Raw genomic sequence first — 18576 nt, 5'->3', positions numbered from 1 at the left:
GCAGAAAAGCCAAAAGATTCCTTGTGATTCTTCTGTTTTTTTGTGAAAGGCCCAGGATTCAGGGAGAGGGGCTTTGGTTAAACGTGGGGTACACACGCATCAAACACCTTTGTAGGTAAACCCGGAATGGGTCTGGGGGACATGCGTCCTGCTGTCTTTCCGCAGTTCCCGTGGGCTCTGGGCGCCCCCGACGTGGCCTATGGGTCCTTCCAGATGGGTCTCCTGTGCACCCTGCTGGCGTCTCCCGCGGCTCAGCTCTTGTCGCTGCTCTTAAGGCTCGGCCAGGTACCCGCAGCCCGTCTGCCTGGTCCTGCTGTCCCGGGTCCTCCCTCGCTGCGGGACCCCTGCCTGAACAGCCACCTTCTCCCACAGGAGCCCAGCGGGCCACACCGAGTGAAGCCCCGCCTGCCCCCGAGGAGGGCGCCCATGGGGGCAGCACAGGGTAGGTGTGCGTTTAAAAAAGCCTGAAAGGTGAAGTCACGGCAGCGGCCAAGGATGAGGTCTGAACGGGGAGGTGCCGGGAGGGCCCCCTCCGTCCTGGCTGAGCCTCTTTAAGAGGCCAGTGCGCTGCACAGACCTTGTGTCTCCTGCGTCCTTTGCACTGTGTTTGTTGTGGGGACAGCGAGCGTCATCTTGTGCGCTAAGAGCCCTCACAAGGGGTTGTGCAGCCCCCGCCAAGATGCCACATTCAAGGGCCTCTCTGGCAGTCGGGTCCTGGGTCTCAGGGACCCATCTTGCTGGGGTCAGAGGGAGGGGCATGTCCTGAAGGAGGCTCTCTCCCTGAGAATCCTGAATCCCTGGTTTAATGTCCTAAATCTGACTCTTTTTAAATCAGGCCCTAACTTCCATGGCAGGACACCAGAGGCTCGGAAGATACACAAGGTAAACGGAACAGCCAACAGGGCTGGCTCTCTGCTGTCTCCCTCGGCCGTGGCCCGGACACGGCTGGTCAGGCCTAGGGAGGGATGGGGACAGCTGGGGCCGGTGCGCAGGGAAGGTCCTGCAGGGAGAGAGGCCAGCTGTCAGGAATCCCCGTGGAGGCCACTCGAGAAGGGCTGTGGCTGTCAGAGTCGGGAAAGCCACGTGTGTACAAGCAGTGATGTTTGGAAGCTGGGCCTGGGGTGTGTCCGGGGGACAAGTCGCTTGAAGCAGAGGCCCTTGTTAGCTCCTGGGCCCCGAGAGGGGACACGGGACAAGTCCAGACAAGCAGACACGGCCTGTGACCCAGGGCAGGCTGAAAGGCAGCTTCGAAGTAGCTCAGCCACATCATGGCTCTTCTTTGGGGACCAGTGTGACTGTGCTGCAGGCATGTGACTCTTGTCTGGGCCAGTGTTTGGGACACAGGAGGCTCCTTACGCTTTTGAATCTCTGCCTCCTTGCTGAGACTCTGTCCCCAGGCCTGAGTCCAGGACGCTCTCCCCTCTGCTCCCCTGCTTGGAGATGCCCGATCCCCACCCCCACGCGGCCTCTCTGCCCTCTCGCTGTGAGCCTCAAAGCCCCACTGCTCTGGCAGGTCCAGATCAGCCCCCTGGAGGGCAGGTGACACCCCACAGCTCTCTGTAGAGGCAGAAGATCTGGTCCCAGGGCCACATGCCTCCTCCCCAGACCCCTGCCCAGCCTGAGGCTTGAGGAGGTCCGAGCCCACCCCCTGAGAGCGCTCACAAGCCGTGGCTCAGAGGACACAGTATGGCCCCAGAGGACGGAATGCACTGAGATGTTAACCTCGTCCTGACTTTGTATTTTGCAGCATAACACTCTCCCTGGGCACGCCGGGGCCTGCAGAAGGGCGGCAGGCGGTGACGATGCAGGCGGTCCGACCCCGGAGCTGGAGGCCTGCGGAGCTGACCCCCGCCAGCGGGCTGAGGGGGAGGAGGGGGCACAAGGTGACGTCGGGGCTGGGTGTGCGACGCCAGGCCCCCTCTTGTCCTGGGCCCCTGGGGAGTCAGCCCCAATGACCCTGGACGCTCTGGTCACACGTGAACCAGGCCCATTGAAACAGCCATCAGTTTTGTTCCAAAGTCCTGGCCGTTTCAGTGTTTACTTACGTGGGTCTGGTCACGCCTTTTAAAAAGTCAGGAGTAGACTTAACTTTTTTTTTTGAGTGTTCTGAGATTTGACGCTTTCAACTATTTCTGCTGCACAGCAGTGGGTAACTGCAGCTCCAGACCAGGCAGGAGCTGAGCGCTGAGCCGGCAGGGATGGGGTCCCGGTGGGGGCAGCCAAGCAGCCAGTCAGGGCCACCCGAGGGGCCGCCGGGGACCTGGGCCAGCAGGTGCACGTGGCTGCAGGGGTCGGGGTGGTGGGCCGTGTGAGTGGTGTTTCCTGGCTTCAGGCCACCCAGGGCCTCGAGTCCCGGCTGCAGGTGCCGGCCGCGGATGCTGCCATGCGGACGGTGTTGGTAGGGCTGGTGCCGGTGGTGGGCACAGCACCCCACACGTGGGGGATGGGGTGTCGAGCACCTGGGTTCTGTGACTGGTTGAGGCCCGGGGCCAGTGGCGTGCAGTGCAGGCGCCCGCCCCGCGGGAATTGGAGGTCACACTCACCCCAGGATGGCCACCTGCGGCCGACAGCTGGTCACACACACGGGGCCGGGAGCCTGGGGGTTCAGCCTGGCAGACCAGACTCGAGGAGGTCGTCAAGGAAGGACAGCCCATTGTACATGCACCAAGGGTCCCCCCCTTGCCTAGCGCCCCCTCCCCAGCAGGTGCTCCTCGGCTTCCACTGCTGGTGGCGGCCCTAGAGCCGCACCGCCTTCCGCCTCTGAACAGGTTGGGATCCTCCTATCGAGCAATCACCCGAGAAAGCGGGGTTCCAGCGGCCTCCTCTTGGAGACATGAGATGGGGGGTGGGGACCCTCTGATGAAGTGCTCGGCTCCAGAGAGGTTACGCAACGGAGCTGCAAGAGGCGCTGCTCCCAGGTGGCCCCCCCTCCTCCTCCTCCTCTGCCTGACCCTGCTCTCCCCCCTCCTCCCCGCTCCTCCCCCTCCTCCCCCTGCTCCTCCCTCCCCCTCCTTTGTGCTCTTCTCTTGGTCCTCCTCCTCCCCCCTCCCTCCTGCTCCTCCCACTCTTTCCCCATCCCTCCCCCCTGCTCCTCCCTCCTCCTCCCTCTCCCTCCTCCCTCCTGCTTCTCCCACTCTTTCCCCCTATCCCTCCCCCCGCTCCTCCCCCTTCTCCCTCTTCTTCTCCCTCCTCCTCCTCTCAGATAGTCCTCCCCCTGCTCCTCCCTCCCCCTCCCTCCCCCACCTCCCCCCCTCTCTTCCCACCTCCTCTCTGCTCTTCTCCTGGCCCTCCCTTTACCTCCTCCTTCCCCCTGCTCCTTCCTTCTCCTCCTCCCTCCCCCTCCTCCCCCTGCTCCTGCATCCTCCTCCTCCTCCTCCTCTGGCCCTGATCTCCTCCCCTCCTCTTCCTCAATACACATAGTGAAAACTATAAATTGTGAGGCAGATACAGCAGCAGACTGTAGCCCAGACTGTGGCATAATTCTGGTAGAAAATCCTGAGTATAAAGAGCACTCTGCCCTGATAATGACCATATGAGAAATGCGTCCCCACTTCACCCAGACTGAAACGGTGGTTACTGCGGCCGCTCTGTAGACCTCATTGCTCTACACGGAAACGCAAATCCTATAACACGGTGCATATGTGCAGAGGTGTGTGTATATATAAAAGGATTTACCATCAGGAATTAGTTCATGCGCTCATGGAAGCTGGCAGTTCTCATGGACCCACAGTCCACAAGCTGGAGACCCAGGAGCACCAATGTTTCGGCTCAAATCCAAGGACAGGAAAAAGCAGATGTTCTGCTCAGAGGCCGTCAGGCAGAAGGAACTCTCTCTTACTCTGGAAGGTGGGCCTCTTGTTGTATTCAGGCCTTCACCTGATTGGACGAGGTCCACCCACACTGGGTGGGCACCTGGCTTTACTCAGTGGAGCCATTTATTTTATTTATTATTGTTTTTAATTTTTTAATGTTTATTTATTTTTGAGAGAGACAGAGAGAGAGAAATAGCTCATGCGTGGGGGATCGGCAGAGAGGAGGGAGACACAGAATCCAAAGGAGGCTCCAGGCCCTGAGCTGTCAGCACAGAGACTGATGTGGGGCTCGAACCCACGAACCGCAAAATCATGACCTGAGCCAAAGTCGGACACTTAACTGACTGAGACACCCAGGTGCTCCTCAGTGCAGCCATTTAAATGTTCATCTCTCTGGAAATTCCCTTGTGGACACACCAAGAATAATGTTCGACCAAATGTCTGCACACCCATGACCCAGTCCCGCTGACATAGAATTAGCAGGCACACTCAGATGGCAGGGGTGAGGTCTGTTAACACGTGTGCCTCTTCCCTGCTCCCCCTTAGTCCCCACCAGTGGGTCTGGACGACTTGCTGTGCTCCAGTGGCCGAGGGCACCACCGTCTTGGTCAGGCTTCGCAGCGTGGGCCACTTGCTGGATGGTGTCTGTGGCCTGTGGCTTGGGGACGGCATTTCTGGGGTACAGGTGAGCAGTCGTGGTTTTCAAATATCCTCAGGCCTTTGGGAAAGTCTCTCATTGATAAAAAGATTCCTTGCATTTCTGGGAACGCAAAGTGTGAGCCCAGATGTGGCCGTTGCTAATTTCGTCCTCCGGTCTCCCTCCCACGGCCCTGCGGGCGAAGAATCCGGATACAAATCCCTAAGAGCCCCAGGGCCTGGCCGGCCAGCTCTGGGACAGCATCCCGACCCAGATGGAGTCCCGGGTGTCACCCGAGGCCTCGAGACCCTCCTCGGGAAGGAGAGGTCCAGCGGCCAAGCTCCCAAGAAGCTGGGCTCTGAGCCAGGCTACTGGCTCAGTGAGGAACCCTCGACCCCTGTCTGTTGAAGATGCACATATCTCAGGGATTCTGATTCTGTCCGTACGGTGGCCTCTCCATCTGGGTCCCTGCTCCTCAATGGGCCATTCAGCATGGCTCCTGTGGGCCCAGGAGGAGCAGCCATAAAACCAAGATACTTGCCCCTCTGCCCTTGACTCTTCCCTTTCTTCATGCATATATTGACTCACCTGGTGATGATGGACAAGTTACTTAAAAAAAAAAAAAAAAAAAAAAAAAAACTCTGTGCCTCAGTTTGCTCCTCTGTGAAATGGGAATATTCACAGTACCTAGTTTGTAAGATTTTAGAAGGAGCAAATGAAGTCCTCCAGGCTCAGTGCTTTGCAGATGCAAAGTTTATTGTCATTATTATTACCCCTCCCCGCCCATGCTCTCTGTCCCTGTGCTGGGCTTTCCTTTCTCTATTGCGGGGTTGACATCCCCTCCGGACAGATAGAACTCCCTTCGTTGGGCGGAACAACAGGGCGCCCACCGCCGCTGCCTCTTCCCCGCCACAGGCCCACCGCTGCTGCCCGCAGTCGCACTATCACGAGGATGCAGACCCTCAGGCCTGGTGTCCTGTGCACAGATAGGCAGGTACTGACGGCTGCTCTCTCCCCGGGGACAGGTTTAACCCGACACAATGCGCACAGTGGCTGCACCTGCTGACCCTGTCCGTGCTGTGCTGTGTTTTTGTCACCCAGCCACTTCTGGTGAGTGGGGCCCTTCTGCTGGCGTCCCTTCCTATCAGCAGGGGCCTGGACGTGGAGCCAGGGCTCCATTCAGGTGACACATGATGACATCTCTCCAACCCCATTTTTCACTCGAGGACACGGAGCCTTGGGACGCAGAGGCTCTGGACCCACCTCTCCCAGGGCGTGGGTGGGCGGGGAATCCTAGACAGGTGACACTAGGGTGTGCCTGAGCCTGTGACCGGGACAGCTCCGTGGGTCACAGGGACGGGGGACAAGGATGGTGCCTTGTCTAATTTCTCCTTCCAGGTCGGCCTCGTGGCCTTGGGCTTTGCCTGGAGAAAGAGAGATGACCCACATTTCTTCACCGAGTCTCTGCGCGAGGCCACCAAGGACCTGGGCTCTGAGCTGGAAGGACGTGTAAGGTCCCCCATGGCCCACCGTGCAAGCCAGATAGAGGAGGTGAGGCCGCCCTCGGTGCCGTGGTCCAGCCTCCGCAGGCCGGTCTGAACTTCCTCTTTGGATTCAAACTCGACTGCGTTTTTGGAGACCGTGGGTGTAATGTAGTTTCTCTGCTGCTTCATGTGCCCGTACGCGATGTGTGAGCACTCAAGACCTGTTTCCTTACCTCTGCCCCAATCCCGGAGAAATCAGAGCATCAAGAACAGTCGCCTATTGTATTTATTTTTTTTAGTTTTTACTTTATTATTTATTTTGGGAGAGAGAGAGAGAGAGAGAGAGAGAGAGAGAGAGAGAGAGAGAGAAAGAGAATCCCAACCAGGCTCTGCTCTGTCAGCACAGAGCCCAGCATGAGGCTCAAATGCACGAACCTCAAGATCATGGCCTGAGCCTACTTTAAACTATTTTTTTTTAATGTTTATTAAAACATGTCTCTCTCGAAAGAGAGAGACAGAGTGTGAGCGGGGGAGGGGCAGAGAGAGCCAGAGACACACAATCAGAAGCAGGTTCCAGACTTTGAACTGTCAGCACAAAGCCCGACATGGGGCTCAAACCCACGAACCGTGAGATCGTGACCTGGGTGGAAGTCGGACGCTCAACCAGCTGAGCCACCCAGGCGCCCCATGAGCCTACTTTAAACTATTGAAGCAGATAAGTAGTAGAATTCTTGGCCATGATTTTGGAGAACTTCTAAGTCATGTGCGTTTCACAACAAATCTAATTCTTGCTGCTTCCTCCCCCTCCTCCCATCAGTACCCCCCTTGTGTGTGCAGCCTTCTCTCGGGTGGGGTGGACAACACGAAGGCAGAGGAAGGTCTCCTGTGCGGAAGGGTACGGGCTGGTCCCCGGCAGGTGTCGTGTCCTCCTGTGGGAGGGACGCGCGTCAGGGACACGCCCCAGCTCACTGATGGGCCTCACCCCTACCTTTCTCTCCCAACTGCCGTCCTTCCGCAGGTGACCAGTGAGCCCTGAGGCTAACTGGCCTATGGCATGATTGCCTGAGTAACCTGTCGGCCCCCTGGTGATGGAGAGCACGTGCCGTGCCGTGCGTGTGCCCCGCCCTGACCACTTGTTCATACTCAGCGTGTTTCTCCCACCACCTCATGCAGCGGGAGCATCACTGCACCTGCTGTAAGATCAGTCACAGTGAAGCTGGGAGCAGTGATGTAATTAGACCGAGGCCACCTGGGTGGTGACGAGGCTCTGGGCCGCAAGGCTTGGCCACACGCCTGCTGCACTTGGTGGCCCTCAGCACACGGCTCTGGTTTCTCTCACCTTCCTGGTCTCTTTTCTTTCTCCTTCTGTCCCACGGGCAGTCGCCGCCCCTGTGCGGCAGGTCTGCTGGCCCTTCTGTGTCTTTGGCCTCCGGTTCGAGCCCGGTCACAAGTGCGGCCCTGATGCGGGGCTGGCGGCCAAGTGCCCCCGCCCAAGGTGTCCCTCGGTGCGTCCTGTCTTCCTTGGGACTGAGGATGGTGCGACGGCTGCATGGGGTGGGAGCATCCCTGCCCCAGGGCCCCACCCACGTGACCTCCCGGGACAGGGGTCTCTGACTTCTTAGGCGTCCTGAGCACCTAACCCATGCCTGTAATCAGTTGGTGCCAGATAGCTCCCCCTGTGCAGTGACATTGTCCCCAGAACTGGCAGAGACCTGCCCCCCCACCGGCCCGCTGCCCGCCCGCCTGCTGTATGTGACCCGCACAAAGTGGCTGTGCCCCCAGCCCCAGGCCGCATGAACGGTCCGGACTGCAGGACCTCCTGCCCTTATCCGTGGTCCCCGGCTCACAGCGCTGTTGTCCCCACAGATGGTGGCTGCCCGACAGCGAGCACGCCGCCTGCGCTGGGCACGTCCCCCGTCCGCGGCCCAGCTCAGCGTCACCAGGGAGAGGATGAGGAGAGAGACCCGGACGCGGGTGGCCCTGAGGTGGGTGGTGGCCCGACGGGGTGGCTCTGCTCCCACCCCCCTGCAGAGGGGGCGCTGGTGGCCTGGGAGTGGGGATTGTGGCATGCAGGTGGGGACCCAGCCGCAGGGGAGGGGCACCAAGGGGACGGTGGGTCCAGAGAGAGCAGGTTTGCAGGAGGCTGAGTCTTTTCCGTTTGCATGTGCCGTGACTAACAGTCTAGAAAATCCTACAAAAATGAACAAGAAAACAGGCAGAAGGGAATTGAGTCAGGTAACAGGCTATAAAACAAAAATGCAAAACGCAGGGCCCTTCATATATTTGAGAGGACTGTTTAACGGGACAGGGAAATAAAACACAAGAGACCCACACAGGCATCAGGTAGAGAAGAAGCGAGTGCAGCCGGAGGAACGTGAAGATGACTTAGAAACACATGCCCTCTTCTCCTCCTCCCGACTAGGAAGACGACCCCCGTCTTCTAGAGTGCCGTCTAACATTAGCTTACAATTGTAACGCGCTCTCAATCAAGGGCCAGCAGACCTTTCTGGTTTTCTTTTCTTTCTCCTCCCATCACTCGTTCTGGCCCGTGATCAAGTCACTGTGGAAGAAGGAACATGGGGAACCGGCCAGGAAAACCCCAGAAGGCAGAGCCAGCGCGTGGGGCTCACTCTGCTGGCCGTGATGGTAAGACCGCAGCCCCCGAAGAGGGTGGCTCTGGGCACACGAATAAGAGACGGCCCCACGGAATGGATGAGGAAGTCCGGAAATTGACCCGAATGCAAATGCCACCCGACGCGAGTGTGTGACGAAGGCACCATCTCAGATCTTCAGGAAAACGAGGGAGCTTTTAACCAGGAATAATTGAACAGTCATGAGAGAAGCGTAAAAACAAATAAATAACTGGATACTTTTGTCATAAGACGTGCAAATTCCAAGTGGATGAAGATTTAAATGTGAAAGCAGAACCGTGCAAGTCCCAGAAGAAAGTGTGTGTCAATTTCTCTGTGACCTATGGGTGAGGAAAACGTTCCTGTGACCTAAAATCCAGAAACGGAAGAGGAAACAAATCTGGGGACGTCAGACTCAAAGAAGAGACACCTGGTGCGACATAAGATGTCATACGTAAAGTAAAAAGACAGTGACAAACTAAGAGGAGTATCTTAACATACGAATAGGTTTAAAAAAATGGAAAAAAGACCAACAACTCTTTAGAACAAAACTGGGCTCAGGAAGCCAACAGGTGAGGATAGCACTTGGGCTCGTAAGCGAGTGAATTGCAGACTAAAAGTGCAGAAATCTGTAGTGGTTGGGGGTGAGCTGACGGGGAAGAGATGCTGTCACATAGCGCCCGTGTGAGTGTGGAATGGAACCGCCCCCGTGGGGACCTGGGAAGCCCCGCACTGTCACAGATGCATTTGCCTCGACCCAGCGGCCCCGCTCCAGAAAGCACGTCAGCAAAACCTCGAGACGACCCAGGCACGAGACAGGCCGTGCGGGACCTTCTGCCATAGAAAGAGCCTAAAAATAACCCCGCTGTTTTGCGGGAGGTCAGGGCGCCTGGAGCACGAGGACTGTCCACACAGACGGGGGACACCTCTCTGTTACAGGAGAGAAGCAGGTGGGAAAGAATGTACGTGTGGGCTACCCGCCACTCGGCCAACTGCTAGGAATCGAGTTTCTATGCATCCGCTTGTCCTCAGTAGAACGAGGGATTTCCTACCACTTTAGGAAATTGCTACTTAGGGGACAGAAAAGGAATAGGATTTTCAAAAATTGCCTCAAGATGAAAACATTTGACCTTACAAGCCTGCTCCCTAACGACAGAGAAACTAGAGAGAAAGTCATCCAGCGGGTTCCACAACGGTATTTGTCATTAGCGCAGCGCTCTTGTCTTCATTCTGAGCGCTGGTTCGTGTGGGATGTGGCAAATGAGGGATTCTGTGACTTCCTAATTCTCAGTGTGGGAGAAAGGAGGTGCAGATTTGAGTCTGAAAAAGTTAAAACGTTATAGTCCTGACTTTGAACTAAAAGTGACTGTAAATATGTTGGGGCGCCTGGGCGGCTCAGTGGGTTAAACGTCTGACTTCGACTTCAGTCATGATCTCGCTGTTCTTGGGTTCAAGCCCAGCGTTGGGCTCTGTGCTGACAGCTCAGAGCCTGGAACCTGCTTTGGATTCTGTGTCTCCCTCTCTCTGCGCCTTCCCCACTCATGCTCGCTCGCTCACTCTCTCTCTCTCTCTCTCTCAAAAATAAACAAACATTAAAAATGCTTTACAAAGGGGCGCCTGGGTGGCTTAGTCAGTTGACTGTCCGACTTCACCCAGGTCATGATCTCACGGTTTGTGAGTTCGAGCCCCACGTTGGGCTCTGTGCTGACAGCTCAGAGCCTGAAGCCTGCTTCGGATTCTGTGTGCGTGTCTCTCTCTCTGCCCCTTCCCTACTCAAGCCCTGTCTCTCTCTCTCTCTCTGTCTGTCTCTCAAGACTAAATAAACATTGAAAAATTTTTCAAAAAAATGCCTTAAGAAAAAGTATAAGTATGAAATAATAGTTTTTTTTTAATAAGGAAAAAAATTTTTTCTACATTTGTCTACCAAGAAAAGGCCTAGAAAAAACCCAGGGGCAATGAGCAACTGTAGCCTAGATCCTGGTGTACAAATACCATTTTCCACCCAAGAGAAACAGGTATGGTTGGGTTTCATGATTTCAAGTCTGTGATAGAAAACGTGTAAGATAAGCCTGGAACATTTGGTAAGCAAGGAAACAATAACTAGACTCGGAAGCCAGTTTGAAGAGGCTTGAGTGGGTCAGAGATGGGTAATTAGACATGAAATCAGAGATCATGATAGAGATCGTGGTAACAATGAATCAAAGCTCATCAAATATCCATAGATTTGCCGTGACACCAGAAATGTAATTGATTGGCACCGGCAGATATGTGGGAACCAACTTTCAAAAAGCCGGTAACAAAGTATCGGTCCCGTCTTCCCAAACTGCCCCTGGGAAATCACATAACGGGGAAGGAATATTTCTCTTTACAGAGGTATTCCAGCTAACGGATGAAAACAAAATGATAGGATTGGACCATTTTTCAGCCTTTAATGAATGAACGAGTCTAAGCATCAATCATCCACAAAGGCCACCATGAAGAAAAGAAGAAAGAACCAGACATTATGTGTCTCCTGGTGGGAAACACATCACCCAGGAGGGAACCTACCCCAAAGGGCCTGGTCCTAGTCTGGCCACATTTTTGTGCTAACTTGCAGCTGACAAGAGAGCACGTGCTGGGGTCCCCAGGAAGCAGGACAGAGAGAGAGGGGAGCAGCGACAGCGCCAGTTCCCTCCACCCAAGTAGGGGTGCTGCCTGAGGGGGTAAGAGAGGCCAAAGCAGGAAACCATGAATGGAATCCACTGTATCCACAGAGCAAGGAAGAAAAACTATCTGATCATCTCGATAGATGCAGAAGAAACCATTTGACCAGATTAGACATTCATTCATGGGGAGAAAACATCTGTGCAAACTAGGAATAGAAAAGAACTTCCGTAAAACAATAAAGGGGATCCATGAAAACCCTACACCTAAGCTCACACTTAGTGGTGAGACAGTGTGTGCTTTTATTTTTAAATTTGGTTTAATTTTTATTAATTTTTTTAAGTTTATTTTTATTTGAGAGAGAGAGAGCAAGCAGGGGAGGGACAGAGAGAGAGGGAGACAGAATCCCAAGCAGGCTCCACGCTGTCAGCACAGAGCCCGATATGGGGCTCGAACTCACAAACTGCAAGACCATGACCTGAGCTGAGATCAAGAGTTGGACGCTTAACCGGCTGAGCCTCCCAGGTGCCCCAGGGCGTGCTTTTAGGAATCAGAAACAAGGCAAGGATGTCTCCTCGTCTCTCCCTGATTAAACCTCCTGTTATAAGGCCTAGCCCATGCCATAGGCAGGAAGAGGAAATACACAGTTTACCAGTTTGAAAAGAAGAAATAACACAGCCTCTTGCAAGAGGACGGGACTAGTCCGTACAGAAAACTCTCAAATATTCCGTGAAATAGGCTCCTAGAACCCCTACGTGAATCGAGAAAAGTTGCAGGAGAAACATCACCCTGCAGTCGGTTCTGTTCCCAAACACCAGCAGGGAACAGCTGGAATTTAAAACGCACAAAGGAATAGCGTATACAGTAGTACAACAGAAGTGAAGCTCTTGGATACAAATCCAAGAACACACATGCAGAATTTGTATGCTGAAAACCACGGAACACTAATGAAAGACATCCAAGAAGATGTAAAGACACGGAGAGACCTGTCCGTTGGCTGGGATCCTTGTGTGAAGGTGTGAGTTCTTCCCAAGTGATCCATAGGAACTCAGTGTACTCCCAACCAGCGTCCCGCAAGCTTTTTCATAGATCTTGACATGCTGATTCTGAAACTTCAATAGAAAGCGCAAGAATTAGGGTACCAGAAAAATTCTGGAAAAGAACAAACAAAGCCAGAGGACTGACTTTAGGACTTACCGTAAAGCCTCGGCAACCAAGACACCATGGGATTGGTGATAGAACAGACCCAAAGATCGGGGACAGATGGACAGACCAACACAAATACACTCAGTTGATTTTTTGATGGGACACGAAGGCCCGTCTCATTGGAGAAAGGGTAGCCTTTTTAAAAATGGTACCAGTAGGGGCGCCTGGGTGGTGCAGTTGGTTGAGGGACTGACTTTGGCTCAGGTCATGATCTCTTGGTTTGTGGGTTCGAGCCCCGCGTCGGGCTCTGTGCTGATGGCTCGGAGCCTGGAGCCTGCTTCGGATTCTGGGTCTCCCTCTCTCAGCCCCTCCCTGCTCATGTTCTGTTTCTCTCTCTCAAAAATAAAATGAACATTAAAAAAAAGTTTACTTATTTATTTTGAAACAGAGAGAGAGAGAGACAGGGAGAGAGAATCCCAAGCAGGCTCTGTGCTGACAGCTCAGGGCCTGGAGCTTGCTTCCAATTCTGTGTCTCCCTCTCTCTCTCTGCCCCTTCCCAGCTCACACACTGTCTCTCTCTGTCTCTCAACAATAAATAAATGTAAAAAAATTTTTAAAAAATGGTACCAGGAGGGGTGCCTGGGTGGCCTCCCAGTCACTTAAGTGTCCGGCTTTTGATCTCAGCTCACGTCTTGATCCCAGAGTGGTGGGTTCAAGCTCCATGCTGGGTTCCATGCTGGGCATGAAGCCTACTTTAAAAAAAAAAAAAAAAATGGTGCTAGGAAAATTGGATTTCAATGTGTGGGGAAAAAAAAAAAAAAAGAACCTCAGTACATACTTCAACTTATACAAAAATTCACCCAGGGGTTTCAAAGGTCCATTCCACGAAAAATATTTTGCTGGGTCTGTGCACACAGCCAATTTTAAACTGTGTTCCTTACAGAGACGTTTGCATGCACACCCTCATGCTGCTCCTGCATTGGTTTGTACTGTGTGGGAAAGTCTCCCAGGATGAATATTCCCTCAATCAAGCTATCCGGAATGAGTTTACAAGGTAGGATGTTTGCTCAGACTTCTCTGAACCCAGGGCCACCACGCAAGGACTGGTTTGTCATGGACAGCATCACCGACGGGGGGGGTCCTGAAGCCTGGGGTTCCAGGGTGAGGGTTACTTTACTCTGTTACTTTTTTTTTTCAGTAGGAATTTTTTGTAATGTTTGTTTATTCTTGAGAGAGAGAGAGAGAGCATGTGTGCGCATATGAGTGGGAGCAGGGCAGAGAGAGAGGGAGACACAGAATTTGAAGCAGGCTCCAGGCTCTGAGCTGTCAGCACAAAGCCCGACGCGGGGCTCGAACTCACGAACCACAAGGTCATGACCTGAACTGAAGTCGGGCGCTCAGCCCCCTGAGCCATCCAGCTGCCCCTACTCTGTTATTTTGAACAAAAGTCTGTCTGTCTGCTATTACAGGCCATCTGTCAGAGAAGAAAGGGATCCATCCTCTCCCTCGGGACACTTTCCTTTTACAAAATTGAGGTCCAGAGAGGGTGTTTCACCACTTATCCCACATGTGAATTCTGGAAAAAATTGTCAGATTGGCTCGGGCACTGTTGTCCCCACTGTTGACAGGAGGCCTCTTTTTGGCAGACTTTGGGCACATTTATAGCATCTCAGTTTCATTAATAGCGAAACGATATTTTGAGGTACCTTAAGGTCTGGCGCGAAGATGCTAAATCAGGTTATTGAGGTTGTTTTTGTGGGTTTTGGGGGTTTTTTTTTCGTTTTTTTTTGTTTGTTTGTTTTTTTGCGGAGAACATCTGAGTTTTTCAGCCAAAGGCTGCTGTGATTCATAACCAATGGCCGCAGTTTCAAGCAGTGGTAAGACCCTCGAGTTGTCTACCATTTCTCACATGCTCATTTGTTTCTTCCTGCTGTTAATACTACATATTCATTGTGGGTAAACATACAAGAATGGAAACATAGAAAGCAGAAAATGCTCAATAAAAAAAAAACAAAAAACAAAAAACAAAAAAACACTACCATCCAGAGGCAACCACGGACAGCATTTTGTTGTGCCATAATTTTCTCCACGTTTTGGTGGTTCCAAAATTGAGACATGAACCGTATCAATGTGGACACTTAATGTGCCGTTCCTTTTTTTTTTTTTTTTTGAAAGTTGTTATTAAGTGACTTTATTTTCTCCTGCCAAAAAATATTCAGTCTGAGAGTTCTTTTCAAAGAAGTTTGGCTTTGATTTCTGAAGTGTATGACACAAATTCATATAGATTCTTTACTGTGGTCAAGGAGGCGGAAATAAAATACCGTGTTCCAAGATCTACTTTCTCTTTCTCTGGAGAATATTAAAAAATAAATTTTTAAATGTTTATTTATTTTTGAGAGAGAAAGAGACAGAGCGTGAGTGGGTGAGGGGCAGAGAAAGGGAGACACAGAATCCAAAGCAGGCTCTAGGCTCTGAGATACTAGCACAGAGCCCGATGCAGGGCTCGAACTCACGAACCATGAGATCATGACCTGAGCAAAGTCAGGCGCTTAACCGACTGAGCCACCCAGGTGCCACTCTCTGGAGAATATTTTGAAACACATTCCTGGATTTTTTTTTCTATGAATTTGTTGCCTTTGACTAATTCAACTTGATGGACTTTATTTTTGTTGATGTCAGGGGGACATATGTGGGTGGCTGGCAAATCCATTTAATTTATTTATTACTTAAGGACGTATTTGCTTTGGTCTTCTATGTGAGAGGTGGTGATTGACGCCCACCCAGATGATGGCTAGCAAATGCAGGTTTAGGGCCCACTAGTATTGGGAGCAGGACGTCCATGTTCATGAGTCTGGACTCTGTACTGAACACAGGAACACAGCTGCTCACCAGAGAATGTTCTAGCAGTGCAACTGCCCCCCCCCACCCTTTGCAGCAACCGCAGTTAGTTCCATTAGTGACCAACTTCTCAGCTTTCTGCCCACTTGCACACAGGCACATATTGTGCCAGCAGGAGGCACTGTGTGCAAAGCAAAGTGACCATTTGGGTGGTTCTCTCTGGAAAAGGAGATGAAAACCGGAGATATTTCTGGCTCGGATCGTTTATTTTTGATCTCCTATTTTGTAAGTCAGCATTACTTGACATACTTCTCATACGAGAAGTTCCTCTCGGTCCCCAAATCAGAAACATCACAGCTGAGATAATATTTGTGCAAAGTCTCACATGTAGAGCAATGGATATGCTTGGATTCGTGGCTCAGATGCTGGTCCCGTTGGTTTGTGTAGACCTGTGTCTCCCACTGCGACGCAAAATCTCACTACCTCTGGATGTGCCGGCCACCAGGCAGGGGAGGGGTATTGATGTGTCCTGGCTTGTACTGGGATGCCTCAAGGGGGACCCTCTCCCCCTACCCTCCCCTGGTACCTAATCCTGAAAATTCAACAGCTTTTCAGGGTTCAGCGTTTGCCAGCATCCAGGAAGAACCAACTACGTCTATTTGAGGGACCGGGCTTTGTTTACTTAGTAGGGGACTCGGGCAAGTCTGTTGACCCTGGGCCTGCGTATCCCCATCTGCACAGCGAGGCAGCTGGGCAGCTTGATTTCTTCTGTCATAGAAAAACAACAATCATGAGATTGGGTTCCATCATATTTAAGTTTTATCTGAAGTTTTTCTGGACTCTACCAAGTCTCCGTGAAAGTCCCAAGTTAAACAGAAGCAAACCACCCAGTAAGGCGCCAGTACATGAAATAGTCACGCCATCCAAGGGCCGTAAGTGGAAAATAGCCACTGACTTTATTTCTGCGACGTTTAGCCAGCTCTGTGGGCCTGATTGATTTAGTAGCTCTGATACAGAGCGAGAACACTCTTGGATTGTTTGGCTCACCCCCTGCTCTCCGCACATGTGGAGAACAAGAAATTGTGTCCTTGGATGACTGGAGTTCATGTCACTTCCTAACTTCTCGTCGCTTTCCCACAACATGACCTCCTCCGAGAAGTGTCCCGGTCCCCCCTCCTCGTGGAGGGAGGCCCGGATGTAGTAAGACATGAGACCGGTTGCCATTGCCATGGGGGTATTAGGCGCACACCATCCTTGCCATGGCTATGGATCCTTTCTGTGAAGCCACATGTAAAGACATGTTTTCGAGGCAGGGCAAAGTATTTTGTCCTCTCTCTAAAGAAGTTTAACGTTTCATTTTCCATTCGACTGCAGCTCGGAGCCACATGTCTGCTCCTCGTGCAGCCATGTGCGGCTTGGGCCCGTGCACGTGGCTTCCCTGCGTTGTCTGAGCAAGCAGAAACCATCCGTGTTGTCAGCTCGAAATTCCGATGGTCCCTTACTTCGGTTCCTTGCTGGAAAAGTGAAACAGATATCTGACAAGAGTCATAAAAATTAATTGGAAGAAAACCAGACCCACATTTGTTGACCCCCTACTATGTGTCATCCTGCACCCGGTCTGTGCCTTTTCACTGAACACTCAGGCCGTCTTGGGAGGCTTGGCGGCCGTTCTGGGTCTTTGGGGAAGAAAGGGGGAGGCCATCCATCAGGCAGTGGTGTGGAGAGGGGGCTGTGTCTCTACCCATGGGTCCTGGGGCCCCTGTTCCTCTGGTCCCCTCCTGGTGCTCACCCTGCACTGGCCACACCACCCCCCACGCCCTTCCTTGACCTCACAGGCCTGTGCCTGTCCAAGCCTCTGCCTCACCGTCCCTGCCTGGAACACTCTCCCTCTGATGTCCGTGCGGCTCACTCCCTCGTTGCCTTCGGGTTCCTACGATTTAGCTTTCTCTCCTGAATGTGGACCCCTGACACAGCCTCCATTTCGCTTATTTATTTGATTTATTGTTTGTTTCCCTACAAGAGGGCCAGGGCATGATTTCTCTCTCCCCACCTGTGCCTGGCACACGGTGAAGTTTGTCCAGTGAACAGGTGAGCGAAGGGACAGGTGGCTTCATCACTGTGTGGTCTTCCCGCCTATCGCCGAGGAGCAGAGCACGATCCAGAATCACACCATACCCCGTGCTGCGGACAGCCCCACTTTTATTCCTGCAGGTACTGGAAACGTACATTACAGAAAAATAGCCTTTGGTTTCTGCTCTTGTGCTCAGGAATGCCAGGAGCTCCTCCGGCGGCCTGACAAGTGTCGGGGCCTGGTGGGACTGGAGTCTGACCACGCTGCTGGATGGCCTGCACGGGCGAGGCACCCACACAGCCGGCATGCCACGTGCTCAGGTGGGCTTCTGTCCGCCCTTCAACATGGGGTCGTTGCGGGGAAGTATGTCACGGTGGGCGAGATCGTCAAACACCTGACCTGCAACACTGCGTGCTCGTGAATGACTTCTAGGTTGTGGGCCAGCAGCTCCTGGCTGTGGGTGCATCTTGCTGCTTCTCGTCCCAGCACAAATTTGCTCCAGATCCGTGCACCTGCCTTAGCTGCACCAGCATCTCTGGACGCCTGAAGTCGCCAGGCTGGGCCGGACGCAGGGCATGGTGGCTCCACCAGAGCTTGTGGGCCAGTGGGGACAGAAGGCTAGATCAGTGTGCAAAATGCTGTGACACAGGACACAGGGCACCCCAGGACACAGGGGGAGCATCCAGGAAGCTTCCAGAGAGAGGCAAGGCTTTCCCCAAATTCTGAAAAAAAACTTACAGTGAATATATGCATTTCATATAATAACCCTGTCCCTTGTTTATCTTTTATGTTCTACCTTTTTTTTAACGTTTATTTTTGAGACAGACCAGAGCATGAGTGAGGGATGGGCAGAGAGAGAGGGAGACACAGAACCCGAAGCAGGCTCCAGCTCTGAGTTGTCAGCACCGAGCCTGATGCGGGGCTCGAACCTACGAACTGCAAGATCATGACCTGAGCCGAAGTCAGACACTTAACTGACTAAGCCACCCAGGTGACCCTACTTTCTGCCTTTCTTTAAGAAAATAAAATGATTTTGTCCTGCATTTCTCAAACACCATAGAGGTGACCCTTAAACAGCACAAGGTCAGAGGTGCTGACCCCCACGCAGTTGAAATTCCACGTGCAAGTTTTGATGCCCTCAAAACTTAACTACTGGCAGCTTACTGTTGACCTTGTGCCTTACCAATGGCAGAAACAGTTGATGAACACATATTCCGCATGTTAGATATATTATATACCGTGTCCTTATAATAACAGTAAGCTGGAGAAGAGAAAATCTCCTTAAGAGAATCCTAAGGAAGAGAAAGTACATTGA

At 52.7% G+C, this 18576-nt stretch overlaps 1 protein-coding gene across 11 annotated transcripts in view; it reads left to right on the top strand.

Moving 5' to 3' along the window:
- PKD1L1 (polycystin 1 like 1, transient receptor potential channel interacting) overlaps positions 1-18576 on the top strand; it is a 133259-nt gene that overhangs the window by 85805 nt on the left and 28878 nt on the right. For 9 of the 11 annotated variants that reach the window (XM_045494233.1, XM_045494238.1, XM_045494234.1 and 6 more), the window contains 10 exons: positions 166-285; positions 373-442; positions 836-882; positions 1748-1883; positions 4359-4497; positions 5475-5559; positions 5848-6000; positions 7800-7918; positions 13296-13406; positions 17458-17581. In XM_045494233.1, the coding sequence (XP_045350189.1) occupies positions 166-285; positions 373-442; positions 836-882; positions 1748-1883; positions 4359-4497; positions 5475-5559; positions 5848-6000; positions 7800-7918; positions 13296-13406; positions 17458-17581 (1104 nt within the window). Of the gene's footprint in view, positions 1-165; positions 286-372; positions 443-835; positions 883-1747; positions 1884-4358; positions 4498-5474; positions 5560-5847; positions 6001-7799; positions 7919-13295; positions 13407-17457; positions 17582-18576 lie in introns of those variants that run through there. The other 2 variants (XM_045494236.1, XM_045494241.1) reach the window with 2 other exon arrangements.

This window comes from Leopardus geoffroyi, chromosome A2 (assembly GCF_018350155.1).
Source record: "Leopardus geoffroyi isolate Oge1 chromosome A2, O.geoffroyi_Oge1_pat1.0, whole genome shotgun sequence".
NCBI classification, from domain to species: Eukaryota; Metazoa; Chordata; class Mammalia; order Carnivora; family Felidae; genus Leopardus; species Leopardus geoffroyi.
Note: the sequence above shows the minus strand (reverse complement) of the source record. Positions and strands in the feature narration are given on the sequence as shown.